At 41.7% G+C, this 19836-nt stretch overlaps 1 protein-coding gene across 4 annotated transcripts in view; it reads left to right on the top strand.

Moving 5' to 3' along the window:
• Positions 1-19836, top strand: part of NPC1 (NPC intracellular cholesterol transporter 1) — a 55146-nt gene that overhangs the window by 6949 nt on the left and 28361 nt on the right. For all 4 annotated transcript variants that reach the window (XM_009192527.4, XM_003914232.5, XM_021929985.2 and 1 more), the window contains exons 2-6: positions 5375-5497; positions 6886-6992; positions 10049-10224; positions 17600-17767; positions 18644-18893. In XM_009192527.4, the coding sequence (XP_009190791.2) occupies positions 5375-5497; positions 6886-6992; positions 10049-10224; positions 17600-17767; positions 18644-18893 (824 nt within the window). The remainder of the gene's footprint in view (positions 1-5374; positions 5498-6885; positions 6993-10048; positions 10225-17599; positions 17768-18643; positions 18894-19836) is intronic.

Here is a 19836-nt window from a genome sequence, read left to right as displayed (position 1 = left end):
AGCTTTACCCATCCAGGACAGGGGCACAAGTGTTGGTGCCAAGCCCTGCACTCTCAGCTCTGGTGGATGGGCAAGTCCTACCCTGGGGTTGAGGACTGTCTGTGGTACTAAGTGAGTCATTGCTTGACAACTGCCTAGAGAGATACTTTAAAAGATGGGAAATGGTAGGCATTATGTCTACAAGTGATCGAGTTTATATGGAAGGAACACTTGTATAGGATCATCGTGGATGGGACAGTTCATCTCCAGTGCATTCTCCAATTCTAAGGATACATCACTGCACAAACTGGACTAGAGTTTAAATGGTACAGAAGCTGGGTATGGGGGAGGCAGGCGGACAAGGGGGATGGGTGGAGAATGCTTAACTTGGTGTTCAAAATCACGTTACTTATGAGCCATGTGACCGCAGAGTATCTTTGAGCCTGAGTTCACTTACCTGTAAAATTCTGCCATGCTACTGCATAGAGTATCTGAGAAAGTGAGACATGCAGTTGATGTTCAGTAAGTATTTTTGTTTCATTTATTTATTTTACCACCATGCCTAGAGAACAATAGATGTTCATAGATGTAAGTATTTGAATATGTTAGTTAATGCTTTAGGATTTCCTAAAGGCAGTGGAACAGAATTCTCACTGAGTTCAGAGCTTTTCCGTATGATAATGTGTGCTCGTGGAGCTCCTGAATGGGGTCCAATTTAGCAGTTGCCAAAGTTGCTGACATATAACACAAGGGCATTTTTTTTTTTTTTTTTTTTTTGACACAGAGTCTCTCTCTGTTGCCCAGGCTGGAGTGCAGTGACACGATCTCGGCTCACTGCAAGCTCTGCCTCCCGGGTTCATACCATTCTCCCGCCTCAGCCTCCTGAGTAGCTGGGACTACAGGCGCACGCCACCACGCCCGGCTTATTTTTTGTATTTTTAGTAGAGATGGGGTTTCACCGTGTTAGGCAGGATGGTCTCGATCTCTTGACCTTGTGATCCGCCTGCCTCTGCCTCCCAGAGTGCTGGGATTACAGGTGTGAGCCACCGCGCCTGGCCTAGAAGGGGCATTTTTTTAACCTTTCCTAAACTGTTCCTATCATTATTGAAAGAAGCTTCCATATGCAGTCATTTTCATAATAATTAAACTCTAGAGCATGTTGTGAAATATCCATATGATCTAACCTTTAAAAATAGAAGCTCTGTAGCTGTGTAACTACAAAATTCTGGGTAGAAGCCAAAACAATCAGCACTTCTCATTTCTGAATTTAGATAATCCAGTTGTACTCCCTCAGCTCATTGGTGAGTTTTGACGTGTTCTGCATCCATGAACACCAGATGTGATACAGTAGGGAATTTCAAAGGAAGGATTACACACCTAGGCTCTGCCCTCTAGGATTTTACCATCTTACAAGGGAGTTGAGACAAAAGCAAGAAAATAACTCTTGCAACTTCTCCCAACTTCACAACTTTGCAATTCTTGTAAATTTTGCTTGATCCTAGGGCATGACCAAGGCAGAGGCAGGCAGGTCCTACTTCATGTGGGAGAGAGGGAAGGAAGGGTTGGCGATTAGAGTGATAGGTTTGGAATACTGTAGAAAGGAGAGTGGGCAGAGCCGGAGTGAGGTGTCTGGAGCTTGTCACACAGGCAGTGGGAAGGGTGGGTTGTGGGTTTCTGAGCACCAGAAAACTTTGAGCGCTGTTCCGGAAGAGGCAAGCGGCAGGCATCTGTGCACGGGAGACACTGCCGGGTCCAGGTGAGAGCAGAAGGCTGCAGAGGGAGCCTCCCTGGGAGTGAGCGGTAGGTTCGCTATGGGAGGTGGGTTCGAAAGGTGCCTGAGGTTTTCATTTGAAACTCTGTTGAAGAGGAATTGAAGAGGAAATACAAATAGAGGAAAGATTGGTTTCCTCTTAAGCACTGAGGCTGTCGGGCAGCTGGTGGAAAGTGCTGCTGGAGAGAAGCTGGAGATCACTGAAGCTGAGAGAGGGGTTTGTGGATATAATTAGAGCAGTGTTTATAGGGAGGTGCAGGTGAAGGGACCAAGAGAGAGATGAGGTTACAAACACAGAAGAGAAAGAGATGGAGATGTGGAGGCCCCTGAGGTGGAGCAGCTGCAGAGGCAGGCCTGGGGGCCAGGAAGCTGGCTCTCCACTTTCAGCTGTTGGTGAGAAGGGAGTGATGGCCGAGCTTCTCCCATCATGCAGCTGTTGAGTGGGTGCACAGGTGCTCATGCTCTTGCACACAGTGGGGTTTTGGGAGGGTGTGATGCTGCAGAGAGGACTTTCATGATGCAGCTGATTCTCTTTTATTGAGAACCTTTTTTCTGGAGTCAACTGCTCTGTTTTGAATCCTGGCTTTGCGCTGTGACCTTGGACAAGTTATTTAGCCTCAGTGCCTTCGTTTCTGCATCTGTAAAAGGGGTATAATAACGCCTCCCTCATCAAACTGTTGTAGGATTAATTGGGTTAACATATGAAGAGTGTTTAAAACTGCCTAAGCCTAGGACACCGCCAGTGCTTTGTAAGTCTCTGGGTCCTGCTGGCTTAGGTTGCTTCTTTAGGCAGGATGACTTTTTTTTTTTTTTTGAGACAGGGTTTCACTTTGTTGTCCAGGCTGGAGTGCAGTGTTGCTATCTCTTCGGCTCACTGCAGCCTCAACCTCCTGGTTCAGGTGATCTTCCCACTCAGCCTCCTGAGTAGCTGGAACTATGGGGATGTGCCACTAGGCTCCACTAATTTTCAACTGTTGTTTTTGTTTGTGTTGTTTTTGTTTTTTAAGACAGTCACTCTTGTTGCCCAGGCTGGAGTGCAATGGCACAATCTTGGCTCACCACAACCTCTGCTTCTCGGGTTCAAGCAATTCTCCTGCCTCAGCCTCCTAAGTAGCTGGGATTACAGGCATGCACCCCCCACACCTGGCTAATTTTGTATTTTTAGTAGAGACAGAGTTTTTCCATGTCGGTCAGGCTGGTCTCGAACTCCTGACCTCAGGTGATCCGCCCGCCTCAGCCTCCCAAAGTCCTGGGATTACAGGCATGAGCCGCTGCGCTCAGCCTGTTGTTGTTGTTTTTAAGAGACAGGGTTTCACCATGTTGCCCAGGCTGGTCTCAAACTCCTGGGCTCAAGCGACCCACCTTCCTTGGCCTTCCAAAGTGCTGGGAGTATAGGCGTGAGCCACCACTCCCGGCCAGAATGCCTTTTTTTTTTTTAATCTTCTCTGCTGTGTCTCTAGAAGACGACTTTTTGAGAAGCAAACCTGAGTGTTGATTCAAGCCCAAATTTCCTTGGCTCATGTGTTATTTTTTTAGGTCTTTGGAACCTCTTTGTCGAGGTCCCAAGCAGGTAGAAGACATTAATAATAATTCCATATATTTGATTGCACGGTGCTCTGTAGTTGACTGAGTACTTACTGTATATGTACAGATAGGCCCTTATTTGATCTTCACAGGAACCTGGGAGGTAGGCAGAGTTTATGAGCTTCATTTCCCAGGTAGGAAGACTCCTACATGGTTAGGTAGCCTACTCCAGGTGTGATCCCAGGTGCGATCCAGCTCAACAAGCACACTGAGAGCCTCATGAGCTCTTCGGATCAGAACCCAGGACTCCTGATCCCACTCCGTGCCGCCTTCTCACCCACCCCTCTTCCACCAAGTGGGTGGAAATAGCACTTGCTTTGAAATAAATAAAGAATGATCTTTGTGAAAAGCAACCTAAACAGCAATGGGTCATCTTTATTCACATCTATAGTACCAAGTGCTGAGTAAGGGGATCTTAGACTCCAGACACCCGTCCTTTTTGTCAGGCCAGAGCTGCAGTGTGTTGACCGCAGGTCTGTGTCTGTCACCCCTGCTCCTGTGGGTAACCAGCCAGAGTGCCCCTGAGGCCAATCCCTGGAGAGTTCTGCGAGGTCTAGGGAGGAGTTCTTTGTATTTAAACTTTCATGTAAACCTCAGCAGTTTCCTATGCCTCTGTAGTCAGCTTTTGCCTTTTCAAACTTCAGTTAGATAGGTAATGACTTTTACTCATTAGGACTTTTTTGCGTTAGTTGGAAACCCAGAGTTGCAATACTGTTTCTTTTTTCCTTAGAATCGCCAGGTTTATGGGAATAACAATTGGGATTCTCTTTATATAAAAATAGTGGTGGAATCTTGGCACAGGGTTCGTATGTGGCTTTGTTGAAGGCTTGTCACTTCCTCATTTGTATAATTTCCCTCCTTTGTGGCCTAAACATGACTTTCAAAGAGTCAAGAGGAGTTAAGTCGTAATTTTTATTTTAGAACATCTGAAAAATGAATTCAAAGAAAAGTGATATTGATGCCTTGGATTTCCCTGCCCATACAAATCCCAATCTCCTGCTGACTTTTTCTCTCGTGTTTTAGGTCTTCAGGGACTGTTGTGGGATTTGTATTTTGATACTGAGGGACCAACACAGACTGACTTAGCTTCTTGCCTGTGTGCAGGTCGTGTGCCACTGTCACTGAAGAGAATTTCATATTGTGACTTCTGTTCAGATTTTTTTTTTTTAATGGCTTTTCCATCAGGGTTCTTGGGAGCCATAGCTGCTTCTTGATATCTTCTGTTTCCCTGTAGAACAGACAATTACAAGCCTGGGGCCCTGGCGAGCTGGGCCCTCTGTGGCTTTCTGAGTCCATCGTGAGGCAGAGGATCGGGTGTGTTTTGGGCAGCAGCCTTCAGAGCAAGGCACTGACCTGATGATTCACACTGACCCCTCCCCTCTGCTGAATTTTCTGACAACCTTGTGACTCTCACATGGGAAATATGAGTGGCTTTTGAGAAACCTTTACATAAGAGGTTTTAAAATTTCTTTCGAGATTGCTTTGGTGTTTTTCCTTAAAGTTAGCACATTCTTTGCTTTCTACTTCAATCTCGGACAGGAAGTTCATTCTTGTTCTTTACATTGGGGTGTTGATGTTTGTGGTTTTGTTGTTTTGTTCTTCATGTTACTCATGATGTATTGATATTAATTAACCTAAATACATATGGAAATATTCTTTCATTACTTCGAGCTTATATAGTTCCTGGTGCAGATGTGCAAAAATGGTGCTTTAGTAATTGCTACGTCACTATCTTGCTTTTCTCTTTACTGTGATTCTGAGTGTTTCTTACATGGAACTATAGCTTCCTCTTATCAACAAATAAACAGGAAATAGAAATTATGTAAATAAGCAATTACCATTACCTACTTCACTGACTTGACAAATAGGCATTTGGTCTACTTTAATTAATATTTTTCAAAATGTTAAGGTGCCTGTTGCTGTTACTTCATTTTGCAGGTAGCATTGGAAATTTCTGTGATCGTACTCAAGTGGGCACTTTTTGTTGAAATGTACCATTGAGACTCTGGTAACACTGAAATTTGTGTTGACTTTCTGTAGGTGTTTTCACAGTCCTGTGTTTGGTATGGAGAGTGTGGAATTGCATATGGGGACAAGAGGTACAATTGCGAATATTTTGGCCCACCAAAACCATTACCAAAGGATGGATATGACTTAGTGCAGGTAAGTTCATTATCTTAGGTATTGGGAGCACAAAATGCTGATCACAAGATTCTCTGTAATTAATTATTCCTTAAATGTTATTGCAGGATGGAGGTAGAGGCGAGACTGATAGGCTTAAGTCTTACCCCAAACTCTAAAACTCTAACCTGTAGCATACAGTGGCAGAGAAAGAGCACCGAAACTCCAAAGGCTTAATTTTTCAGGGGATGACTTTATACCTCTTATAAAGTTCCCAATAGCAGGTTACTATTTAGAGACTGTCCTTGGTACTTCATACGTTGCCCTTGCAGCATCTTCACAAAATATTAGAAGTTAGCTGTTTTTGATTCCTACATTTCAGGACTCAAATGGACTCTGTTGCTAAGTGGCTTTGACATCCTCGTTCCCTGTTCATCTTACTGTTTTCTCTGTGTTCCACTGAGAGCCTGTGAATTTTGGCTGCTACCAGGATTCTGATTTCTGTTCTCTTTTTTTTTTTTTTTTTTTTTTTTTTCCATTTTGTTATACACAGTTTTTTTTTTTCTCAGAATATTTTTTTTTTTCTTTTTTTTTTTTTTTTTTTTTTTTTTTTTTACCATGCTGTGATACACAGGGATATTAGTACTAGAAAAATCATGTGAAAAGCCTGGTTTTAGAGACTTAAAGTAATCAAAAGTCAAGTTGACATGATAACAGAGCTCCTAGGCTCACTTGTTCATTTCTTTTCTGTTTTTGAGACAGAAGGAGCCTTGCTCTTTTGTCCTAGCTGGAGACTAGAGTGCATTGGTGCAATCACGGCTCACCATAGCCTTGACCTCCTGAGCTCAAGCAATCCCTCACCTCAGGGTCCCAAGTAGCTGGGACTACAGGCGCGTGCCACAACCCCTGGCTAATTTTTTAAAATTTTTTTGTGGTGATGGGATTTTACCATGTTGCCTAGGCTGGTCTCGAACTCCTAGGCTCAAGCAATCCTTCCTCCTCAGCCTTCCTAAGTACTGGGATTACAGGCATGAGCCACAGCACCTGTCCTCACTTGCTGCTTTCATCATAGTTATTAAAGGTTTCAACTCTCCCTGAAACGACTAATAGAAATAGTAAGTAGCACTCTGGTTGAATTGAATCAAACAAACCAAAAACCCTAAGAAGACATAAAATGATTGTCAGGAGAGGAGAGAATGCTTCCAAATAAAAAGAAAATTAGAAACATCTCTACTACCTCTACTTGTGAATAAGTAGTAAATGTGTAGCCTTTTAAAATATTTCTATAAGAACTTTGCAAATACAGGATGTGTCTTACCCTTTTGTACTTCAAAAGGATTACATGAATGAATGTGTCTTAATTCACTGAGGAATGTTGACCTTATTTTAACTACTGCCTACTCCTGTGTCTGTGCTCTTTCACCTGAAAGGAACTCTGTCCAGGATTCTTCTTTGGCAATGTCAGTCTCTGTTGTGATATTCAGCAGCTTCAGACACTAAAAGACAATTTGCAGCTGCCTCTACAGTTTCTGTCCAGGTAGGTTCTGCTGGGGAAACAGAACAACTGAGCTGTAGATACTTGTGAACTGGTAATACTCAACTTTCCATTTATTCTTTGTTTGTTTACATATTTGTATTTATATATTATATGTCTGTTATATGAATATATTATATGTTTATACATAAATGTATACATTTAAAATAGGTGGATATATATTTAAATGTATATTTATATATTAAAAATACATATATGTATAATATGTATACGTGTGTGTGTGTGTGTATAATGGAGACAGAGTCTCACTGTGCTTCCCAGGCTAGAGTGCAGTGGTTTGTGGTGTGATCACAGCTCACTGCAGCTTAAACCTCCTAGGCTCCAGTGATTGTTCTGCCTTAGCCTCCTGTGTGGCTAGGACTATAGGCATGCACTACCCTCTCCAGCTAATTTTATTTATATTTTTCTTTATTAATTTTTTTTTTTTTTTGAGACAGACTTGCTCTGTCACCGAGGCTGGAGTACAGTGGCATGATCTCAGCTTGCTGCAACCTCCTCCTCCCGGGTTCAAGTGATTCTCCTGCCTCAGCCTCCCGAGCAGCTGGGACTACAGGCACATGCCACCACACCCAGCTAAGTTTTATATTTTTAGTAGAGGCGGGGTTTCACCATGTTGGCCAGGCTGGTCTCAAACTCCTGACCTCAAGTCATCCACCTGCCTCGGCCTCCCAGAGTGCTGGGATTACAGGCATGAGCCACTGCACCTAACCTAATTTTTATTCTTTTTCTAGAGATGAGTGTCTCACTATGTTGGCCAGGCCTGGTCTGAAATGATTCTCCCACCTTAGCCTCCCAGAGTGCTGGATTATAGGTGTGAACCACAGTGCCCAGCCAGTTTTATTTTTTTTTAAGTCTCTTTTTGTTTTATTTTAAGAAAGCACTCTTACAATTTGTCAGAAATAAAGAGAAAAACAGTAATTATCAGACTTGGTTCACTTCCCAGTTGCATTCAGAGTTGATGCTTGGTTTCCTCTGTGATGTTTCACTCTGCAGGGTGTCTGCACTACGGCTAGGCTCCTTTCGAACTTGAGCTGTGCACTGTGGGGAAGAGAGGTTCCTAGGGGTCCTGCTCAGGTGCCTGGCCTGAAACTCCCATCAAGCAGTCCTTCCTCTCCCCCCATGCCTTGCTTTGCACATCATTCTTGTCTCTCCCTCTGGTGAAGGGGTGTGATAGAGTCAGGGCTTCAGTAGAGCTGGCCTTGGGGAACTGTTAACAAGCTTGTTCTGGTGTAGCTGGCTGGTTTTGTCAAACTTAGTTTTCTATCTGATCTGTTGGCTATGGCCCTGAGCAGTGAAAAAGGGCTTGGTAATAGATGTTCTTCTCTAGGCCTAGCCAGCAATTCTCAAATATGCAAAAGAGCAAGCTGCTGGTGTGCAGATTGTGGTATCTTTCTAAATTTTTCAGACTTCAGCACACTGGTAAAAATGTTTGGGAAGCAAATATTGAAAAGGGAAAATGCTTCTCTGTGCAAATATCACTGCAGGTGGTGATAGGGCACAAGTTGGCTTCCAATGAAGAAATTCTGCTTATTACCAAAAGTTGACCATAGAGAATGGAAAACCACCACTAAATTGTTTTTTCAGAACAACAAAAGTTGAGACTATAGTTGGGCCAGCATATCCTATGAAAGGCTTATGGACATTGATGGAACCAAATTGGAGCCTTGTACACTCAGTCAAAACACATTTATTTAGGATCCACCCTAGGTGAGACATTATGGACATAGGGACATAAACATAAAAAGATAGCCAACCCTTTCTCCATATTATGAGAGGCACCAAAGCTTGTATCAGAAACAACCTGATATTTGGAAAAATACACAGCTGTCAAAATTAGTGATTGTGGGCATTAAATGTAGTAACATGGAAAAAGTTTGAAAACTATACACCCCAAGAGTGATTCCTATTAGAATAATGTAATTGTAGTTTCTGGCTTTGTTGCAGTAAAGCAGTGGGGCTCCTGAAAGAGAGAGAGTCTGTGCTTCCCTATCTCCTTCACTAAAACAGAGGCTCTTGAAGGCCAGGATACACTTTTTTCGTTCTTTGTCTTACGTGGTCACTGGGACTGGATCAGAGTATAAAGTAATCTTGATTGCAAGAATGCAAGTCTAATGAAACAACAGCTTTTGCAAGTAACAGTGGACCAAGGGGAAAAGAGAGCTCAGGCAGCTTACGGTTCTTGTGCAGTTGTGTGCTCCTGAAGCACATGCAACCAGAGAACAACATTGCTGTTCTCTGTCTTTACAAACCATGGGGATTTCTCCTTGTGTTTCCGGAGGGCCTAGTGATTTTCTGGAGCTTGAAAGAAAACCTTCAATAGGTTGTAAGATGAAGATTCTCATGATAATTCTCATTATTTTATTTTATTTTATTTTATTTTCTTCTTAATCAAAACTGTCAGCTGGTGCGGTGGCTCATGTCGATAATCCCAGCACTTTGGGAGGCCAAGGCAGGAGGGTTGCTTGAGTTTAGGAGTTTGAGACCATCCTGGGCAACACAGTGAGACCCACACCTCTACAAAAAAATTTTTTAAATTAGCCAGGTGTGGTGGTGTATACCTGTAGTCCTAGCTACTTGGGAGGCTGAGGTGGGAGGATTGCTTGAGCCTGGGAGCTCAAGGTTACAGTGAGCTGTGATCACGCCACTGCACTCAGCCTGGGCGACAAAGCAAGACCCTTTCTCAAAAAACAATAATAATAATAATAATAATAATAATTCCTGATGCTCCAAAGTCCTTTTACTCTAGGTCAGAGAATGTATGTCTCTAAATTATAAAGTGCAGAATTCAGAGAAGCATCTCTTTCTTTTTGAAATTATAATTGGACACAATAAATACAGAAAGTAATTAGGGCATTTTTTAAAGGTGTGCCTTTATTTTAACATGAGGTTTTAAGTTTAGTATTGCTGATTTTTAATATGTTCTCTTGGTAATTTGTCACTTTACAGTAAGTTTAAAATATTCTTTGTCTATTTAAAATCGTTCCCGCTGGCCCTATTACGTGTGAGATCATGCAGAATATAATTTACTTTTCCTTTAGATGTCCATCCTGTTTTTATAACCTACTGAACCTGTTTTGTGAGCTGACATGTAGCCCTCGACAGAGTCAGTTTTTGAATGTTACAGCAACTGAAGATTATGTTGATCCTGTTACAAACCAGACGAAAACAAATGTGAAAGAGTTACAGTACTTTGTCGGACAGAGTTTTGCCAATGGTAAGTAAACTTTTAATTATTCCTCTTTTACAGTTGGCATCAGGACAGCAGAGCAAATTGTTCCTTTTAGTTGTCCTGTCAACCCTGTGGAAAATCACAATTTTCAGTTCCATTGGCCAGGAAATAAAGTTGTTGCTTTGCTTGTATCCTAGGACTTGAACTACAACGAATATAACAATCTCCTTAAAGCGCTTGCTTTAACTCCCCCTAACTTTAACTTCCCACATGGAAAATTTTAGTATGTGCAAGTTTGCATCCATACACTTCAGTAACCATTGGATCTTTGATTCTAACAGACGTGAGTTGTGTAATGTCATAAATTACTGCAAGACTGAGAAGATAGAACTATTAATGGTTGGCAGAGAAGAGGTCATGACTCGGAAGAATCAGATCACCATAAAGGAAAGTCCGCAGGTCTAACAGATAGCAGAAATGATCCCCCAGCATTGACCAGCATACAACATTTAATTATAATGACAGTTAAAAAGGTAACAAAAAATTCCTTAGAAAAAAGTCTCATTCACAAAAGCAGCAAAAAATAAGGCACTTAGGAATCCAAAAGATGTGACATACAAGGCAACCTGACTGAATGGAGAGAGGTCATTTTGTCCAGAAACAGAAGCCCGCATGTATGGAAAATGGATATGTAACACGTGTGTCATTACAAATCATTGAGAGAAAAGGTGGACTAGTTGATAAATGGGATCAGAAAATAGATTATATTTATCTAATTTTAATTTTTACAGATAATAAAAAATCAATTATACAGATTAAAAATCCCAGTTGGAAAGTTTTAGAAGTAAATATAGAATATCTTTATGACTTTAAGATAAAGGAAAGATTTCTAGACAGAAGAGGAAAAGCAGAAACCATAAGGAAAATATTTATGAATATAAACAACTGTTATATGGAGCAGTCAGCGAAATGCAAATTTAAACAGTAAACTACAATTTCACACCTCATCAGCTTGGCACAAATTAAAAAGTTGGTCAATTTCAACTATGGATGAAAATGTGAAGCAATAAGAATACTAATATACTCCACCACTTATAACCATAATTTGGTATAATTGTTTGAAAACCATTTGAAAAACAACTGTGATATGTAGTAAAGTTGAAGATAACCCTCCTCCCAGAAATTGCACTTGTAGATGCCTGCCTTAGAGAAACTCTAAATGCATATAAACCTGGAGACCCATATAAGAACACCCACTGTAACATTATTGTGATTGTGAAAAATTGAAGACCTCAAGAGAATGAGAAGACATGACACAGACTGGAAGAAAGTATTTGCAAAAGACATATATTAGTAAGGACTATTATTCAAAATATACAAATAACTTCTAAAACTCAACAAGAAGAAAGCAAACAGCCCAACTGAAAGATGGACAAAACAACCTGAACAGATACCTCACCAAAGAAGGCATACAGGTGGTAAATAAGTACATGAGAAGAGATGCTCAACATTATGTCATTAGAGAATTACAAATTAAAACAACCAGATACCACTACACATCTATTAGAATGGCCAAAATTCAAAACACTTGCAACACCAAATGCTGGCAATGAACTCTCATTCATTGATGGTGGGAGTACAACATGGTACAGCCACCTTGGAAGATAGTTTAGCAGTTTCTTACAAAACTAATCATACTCCTTGGTATTTACCCAAATGAGTTAAAAATATGTCTACCCCAAAACCTGCACATGGATGTTTATAGCAGCTTTGTCTGTAAGTGCCAAAACTTGGAAGCCACCAAGATTTCCCTCAGTAGGTGAATGGGTAAATAAACTGCCACATCCACACAATGGAATATTATTCAGTGCTAAAAAGCCATGAAAATTCAGTGCTATCAAGCTATGAAAGTACATGGACAAACCTTAAATCCTATTACTAAGGAAAGCCAGTCTGAAAAGGCTACTTACTATATGACGTTCGAGAAAAGGCAAAACCGTGGAGACAGTAAAAAGTCAGTGATTGCCATGGGTTAGGAAAGAGGAAGGCATAAGTAGAGCACAGAAGATTTTTAGGTGGTGAAAATACTCTGTATGATAACTATAATGGTGGTTACATGTTTATATGACATTTTAAAACAAAAGTACTACCTACTTAAAACATACAAGTACACAATATGCATGGGAAGGATAAACATCAAATTCAGGATTGTGTTTACCTTAGGGAAGGGACTACTGTCAGGGAGGGGCAATTGGGGAGCTTCAACTGAATCTATAGAGTGTATGTGTGTGTTTAAGTATTTCTTTATTTTTTTGAAGAGACGGGCCTCACTGTGTTGCTAAGGCTGATCTTGAACTCCTGGCCTTAAGTGATCCTCGTACCTCAGCCTCCCAGTGTTGGGACCGTAGGTGTGAGCCACCACACCTGGCCTATAGTGCATTATTATTTGTATTTATTTTTTAAATTATGCCATAGCCAGTTGTTCTGAATAGTGCATTATTATAAAACAGAGTCAAGGTCTCATGCTGTCACCTAGGCTGGAATACAGTGACGCAGTTGTGGCTCACTGCAGCCCCAACCTCCTAAGTTCAAGCAGTCCTCCTGAGTAGTTGGAACCACAGGCATATGCTACCACACCTGGCTAATTAAAAAATATTTTTTTTTGTAGAGATAGGGTCTTGCTTTTTTGCCCAGGCTGGCTTCAAACTCTTGGCCTCAAGTGATCCTCCCACTCAGCCTCCCAAAATGCTGGAATTACAGGTGTGAGTCACTGCACCTGGCCAAGTCCATTATTTTTTTAATGTTGAGGCAAATGTTGTAAAATGATAAGACTGATAATTAACTGGGTAATGAGGAAATGAGAACTGTATTATTCTCCATGTTTTTTTGTATGCTTGAAATATAAAATAAAACCTGAAAACCAAATGGTGAGCTGGAAGATATGAGGGAATTACCCAGAAAACAGCATAGAGATAGAAAGATCTATAAATCATTAAAGAAATGACATATAGGATAACATGAGAAGCTCCAGAGAGTTGGGGAGAGACAATCAAAGGGATAATGAGGATTTTCCAGAATGGATAAGGGATGAACCCTGAGACTTTGAGAAAATTCAGTATACAAAAATCAGTACAAGTGTACAGTATTTCTGTACACTTACAGTGGACAATCTCAAAGTGAAAATAAAGCAATTCCATTTACTATAGTATGGGAAATAGTAGTAACTGTAACAGAAGGCAAAACACTTTAAAACTAAAGAACAGCCGAATGCGGTGGCTCACACCTGTAATCCCAGCACTTTGGAAGGCCGAGGCGGGCAGATCACAAGGTCAAGAGATTGAGACCATCCTGGCCAACATGGTGAAACCCCATCTCTACTAAAAATACAAAAATTAACTGGGCATGGTGATGCTCGCTTGTAATCCCAGCTACTTGGGAGGCTGAGGCATGAGAATCACTTGAACCTTGGAGGCGGTGATTGCAGGAGCCGAAATCATGCCACTGCACTCCAGCCTGGCTGACAGAGTGAGACTGCATCTCAAAAATAAAAAAAAACTAAAACTAAAGAACATTATTCAGAGAAATTAAAGAGGATCTAAATAAATGAAAAGACATTCCATGTTTATCAATCAAAAGACTTAATATTGTTTAGATATCAGTATTCTCCAAGTTGTTTTGAGATTCAGGGCAATCTCTGTTGTAATCCCAACTGACTTCTTTGTAGAAATTGACAAGCTGATTCTGAAATTCACGTAGTAGTTTGAGGGACTTAGAATAGTAAAACAACCTTGAAAAAAAAATAGGAAGACTCACGCTTCTCAATTTCAAAACTAAGCAATGGAAATCAAGACATTGTGGTATTGGAATAAAGATAGACATATAGATCAATGGAATATAACTGAGAATAAATAATATATCTATGGTCAACTGATTTTTGACAAGGGTGCCAGGGCCATTCAATGAGAAAAGAATACTCTTCATCAAATGGTGCAGCAATAACTGGATACACACATTCAAAAAAATAAATAATAATGAAATTGGGCCCTACCTCACACCATATGTTAAAGAAATTAACTCAAAGCAGATCAAAGACCTAAATGTAAGAGCTAAAAACTATAAAACAGAGTAAAACATAGGGATTAATTTGCATGGCCTCATATTTGGCACTTGATTCTTAAATATGACACCAAAACAAGAGCAACAACAACAAAAAGATTAATTGGACTTCATTAAAATAAAAAAGTTTGTATTTCACAGGACACCATCAAGAAAAGACAAGAAGGCCAGGCACAGTGACTCACACCTATTATCCCAGCATTTTGGGAGGCTGAGGCAGGAGGATTGCTTGAGCCTGCGAGTTCAAGACCAGCCTGGGTGACAAAGTGAGACCCTGTGTCTACAAAACATAATTAGCCAGGCATGGTGGCATGTGCCTGTGGTCCCAGCCACATGGGTATCTGAGGCAGGAAGATTGCTTGAGCCCGAGGAGGCTGCACTAAGTACCTCGCACTCCAGCCTGGGTGACAGAGTGAGACCCTGAGTCAAAAAAACAAAAGGACAGGAAAATATTTGCAAATTGTGTATTTGATAAGGGACTTGTATCTAGAATACATAAATAACTCTTGGCCGGGTGCGGTGGCTCATGCCTGTAATCCCAGCACTTTGGGAGGCCGAGGCAGGCGGATCACCTGAGGTCAGGAGTTCGAGACCAGCCTGGCCAACATGGTGAAACCCTGTCTCTACTAAAATAGAAAAATTAGCCAGGCATGGTGATATGCACCTGTAATCCCAGCTACTCAGGAGGCTGATGCAGGAGAATTACATCAGCCTGGGAGGTGGAGGTTGCAGTGAGCTGAGATCACGCCATTACACTCCAGCCTGGGTGACACAGCTAGACTTCATCTCAAAAAAACAAAACAAAACAAAACAAAACAACTCTTACTACCCAATGATGAATAGATAAATAACCCAATTTAAAATGGCAAAATATCTGAATAGAGCAGACATTTCTTCAAGGAAGATATACAAATGGCCAACAAGCACATGAGAAATGTTCAACACTATGAGTCATCAGGGAAATACAAATCAAAACCACAATGGGATACCACTTCACACCCACCAGGATGGCTAGCATCAAAGTCAGATAACAAGAAGTGTTGACAAGGCTGTGGAGAAATAGGAACCTTTATTAAAAAGAAATCCCAAAACCAAAAACATTAGCTGGACACAGTGGCTCATGCCTATAATCTAGCACTTTGGAAGGCCGAGGCAGGTGGATCACCTGAGGTCAGGAGTTTGAGACCAGCCTGGGCAGCATGGTGAAACCCTATCTCTACAAAAACTTAGCTGGGTATGGTGGTGCACATCTATAGTCCCAGCTACTTGAGAGGCTGAGGTGGGAGGATCACTTGAGCCTGAGGGGTGGAGGTTGCCAGTGAGCTGAGATCACACCACTGCACTCCAATCTGTGTGACAGAGTGAGACTCCATCTCAAAAAGAAAAAGCATTGCTGGTGATGATGTAAAGTGGTATAGCCACTTTGCAAAAACAGTTTGGCAGTTCCTGAAACAAACAGAATTACCATATGATACATCAGTTCCACTCAAAAGATGAAAACATAGGTCAACACAGAAACTTATACACAAATGCTTCTAGCAGCATTACTGATAATAGCCAAAATGTGGAAACAACTCAGATATTTATCAGCTGATATATGGATAAACAAAACGTATGTCTGTACAATGAAATGTTGTTTGGCCATAAAAAGAAATGAAGTATTGATACATGCCACAGTATGCATGAACCTTGAGATCATTATGCTAAATGAAAGAAGCCGGTCATAAAAGACCACATATTATATGATTGGATTTACGTGAAATGTCTGAAATAGTCAAATAAATAGAGACAGTTCAGTGGTTGCTTAGGGCTTAGGGAGGTGGGGAGGTAGTTGAGCATAGCGAGAATACAGGATTTCTTTTGAGGTGATGAAAATGTTCTAAAATTGACTATGGTTATGGTTGCATATATCTATGAATATGCTAAACTCCATTAAATTACATAGTTTAAGGGGGGTAAATTGTAAATTACATGTGATTATATTGTAAATTATATTGCGCCACCACACCTGGCTAATTTTTTTTTTGTTTTAATTTTTTGTAGAGACGGGGTTTTGCCATTTTGCCCAGGCTGGTCTGGATCTCCTGAGCTCAGGCAGTCCACCCACCAGGGCCTCCCAAATTACTGGGATTACAGGTGTGCATGACCACCCCCAGCCCAAAGACAAATATCTTAAAAGCAAATAGAGTCAAGACACAAATCACCTTAAGACAATGATAATTGGAGATTTTCTTACTAGCCATGATAGAGCCCAGAAGGCAATGGAATAATGTATTGAGAATTCTGAGGGAGATGACTGTCACCCTAGTTAACCTGTCTTTCCAGAGCAAGGGTAAAACAAAATGAATGCGTAAGCATCTCCTTGAAGATTAGGGAAAGAAGATCCTGGGAAGTTTCTAGCAAGCAGGGACGGGTAAATGAGAATCGACAGACCCATTCCAGCTATTTTCTTAGGTGTAAAACACTGATACTATCCTTATATAATGTGTTGTCTTTATGTATAATAAAATATTATCCAAAAAGTTAACAGTATTAGGTTTTTGGGGGTTTTTTTAATTTATTTTTTTTGAGATGGAGTCTTGCTCTGTTGCCCAGGCTGGAGCGCAGTGGCGCGATTTCAGCTCATTCCAAGCTCTGCCTCCTGGGTTCATGCCAGCCTCCCAAGTAGCTGGGACTACAGGCGCCCGCCACCACACCTGGCTAATTTTTTTGTATTTTTAGTAGAGATGGGGTTTCACTGTGTTAGCCAGGATGGTCTCGATCTCCTGACCGCATGATCCACCTGCCTTGGCCTCCCAAAGTACTGGGATTACGGGCATGAGCCCCCACGCCCGGCCAACAGTATTAGGTTTATTGACATGTGACCTCTGCCCTGAAACCAGTTTTCCAAGTAAGTTCCATAATTCTCTGGCTGTGTAGCTTCCTGCGGCAGAGGTTTTCTGGAATCAGCTTCGTTAACTGAAGAAGTACTAAGGCTCTTAGCTGCGGCTTCCTGGGCCTTGGTATGCTCTTCTATACAGTGGGGATACAACTCCAGGCTGTTGTGAGAGCTGTGAGACAACGTGTGCCTTTCCTTTTCCTGTTTTTACTTTTAAGTTACTCGGAATCAGGCCTCCATATTATTTGCAGGGTGATAAGCCAATTTAAAGGGAATCTCTGTTCGTGCCCTTAGTGTTTGCTGTCCAGCGTTCCAGCATGGTGCGTATGGAGTTCGTGTTTCCCTTCAAGAAGCCTTTGTAAGATCTTTCCTCATGAATTACAGCAAGCATCTTTTCTCCTTTTTCCTTTGGGTTTCTTCTTCTAGCAATGTACAATGCCTGCCGGGACGTGGAGGCCCCCTCGAGTAATGACAAGGCCCTGGGACTCCTGTGTGGGAAGGACGCTGATGCCTGTAATGCCACCAACTGGATTGAATACATGTTCAATAAGGACAACGGACAGGCACCTTTTACCATCACTCCCGTGTTTTCAGGTAGGGATAAAGATTCCAAGTTTGGTGTGTTTATGATACTGTTTTAAAGCCAAGGAACTGGCTGGGCACAGTGGCTCACCAGTGCTTCGGGAGACTGAGGCAAGAGAATTGCTTAAGACCAGGAGTTCCAGACCTAGCCTGGGCAATGTAGTGAGGCCCCGTCTCTACAGAAGAATTAAACATTAGCCAGGTGTGGTGGCATGCACCTGTAGTCCCAGATACTTGGGAGGCTGAGGCAGGATTGCTTGGGTCCAGGAATTCAAGGCTGCAGTGAGTTATGATCATCCCATTGTCCTCCAGCCTTGGTGAGGGCAAAGCCCTCTCTCTCCATGAATGGATGAATGAATCTCAGTTGAGGAATCATAATCTGCAATAGGAAGATAAACACATTCAGGTAACTAGTTCATAGTTTCTCCCAGTAAGAGAGGTAACTGGTACATTTATCCTGCTCTGGCTAATTTAGTGGGTGCTGGGAGTGGGAATGGAGGAGGAAATGAATTGCCTTCAGGCATTGCTGTGGTAATTGAAAGAATAAGCAGTTAAAAAGGGGGTGGGAGGCAGCTTTTCCAGAGCTCTGCTGTAGTATTAGCTTCTGAGAATGGAGATAGGACATGACTGAGGGTTACCTTGGTATGTGGTGTACTTGGAGGATTGCTCTATCAGTGACAAACCCCTATGCACAGGTTTATTGAGGCAACTTAAAATTCCACAGGACGAAGCAGCAAAACATAATTTAATTAAACTAAAACCTCCAATTCTTTTTCTTCTTTCAGTTGTTTTATGTATTTCAGTGGGCTTTTCGTTGGGTTTAAGTATAATACAAAATTTTGGATGTTTTTAATTGAGATTTGTACTCAACACAATTCCTTCCTGTAGATTTTCCAGTCCATGGGATGGAGCCCATGAATAATGCTACCAAAGGCTGTGATGAGTCTGTGGATGAAGTCACAGCACCGTGTAGCTGCCAAGACTGCTCTATTGTCTGTGGCCCCAAGCCCCAGCCCCCGCCGCCTCCTGCTCCCTGGACAATCCTCGGCTTGGACGCCATGTATGTCATCATGTGGATCACCTACATGGCATTTTTGCTTGTGTTTTTTGGAGCATTTTTTGCAGTGTGGTGCTACAGGTAAGCAGTTTTGTTTATCATCCAGGGCAAGAAGAGCAAAATTGCCCACTGGCACTTTGAGTTTTCACTTGTCAGACCTTGGTTACTTAGGACAAGAATCAAATACCTACATGAATACCACTGCATGGATTACTGTGTTCTACAGCTATTATATAGTAAACCATCAAAGTCCTGTTTAACACTGCAGCATCAGAAGTGAATTTTACTGATTTATGCAAAATGATGTGTGATTTAAAGCACCGTGCATTAGCCACTCATTTTTTTTTTTTTGGGCACTGAGTTTCACTTTTGTCATCCAGGCTGAAGTGCAATGGCGTGATCCCAGCTCACTGCAACCTCCACCTCCTAGGTTCAAGCGATTCTCCTGCCTCAGCCTCCTGAGATAGCTGGGATTACAGGCACCCACCACCATGCCTGGCTAATTTTTGTATTTTTAGTAGAGACGGGGTTTCACCGTGTTGGCCAGGCTGATCTCCAACTCCTGACCTCAGGTGATCTGCCCACCTTGGCCTCCCAAAGTGATGGGATTACAGGCATGAGCCTCTGCGTCCAGCCAGCCACTCATTCTTTAGAAAGTCAGAGTAAAGGCTGGGCATGGGGGCTCACGCCTGTAATCCCAGCATTTTAGGAGGCCAAGGCAGGAGGATCACGAGGTCAGGAGTCCATTGCACTCCAGCCCTGGCGACAGTGCAAGACTCTGTCTCAAAAAAAAAAAAAAAAAAGATGTCAGAGTCAAATGAGCGAAATCAGATTCAAATCTAATTAAATGCAGTACTATAGTCCTTTTAGATATTTGCATCTTAATTTAGGACAGTACTTTTTTTACTTTTTATTTTGAAATAATTTTAGACTTAACCAAAAAGTTGCAAAAATGGCAGAATTTGTGTATATCCTTTACCGAGTTTCCCCGATGATACAACTTACGTAATTCCTAGTACAATGA

This window comes from Papio anubis, chromosome 19, assembly GCF_008728515.1.
Source record: "Papio anubis isolate 15944 chromosome 19, Panubis1.0, whole genome shotgun sequence".
NCBI lineage: Eukaryota > Metazoa > Chordata > Mammalia > Primates > Cercopithecidae > Papio > Papio anubis.
Note: the sequence above shows the minus strand (reverse complement) of the source record. Positions and strands in the feature narration are given on the sequence as shown.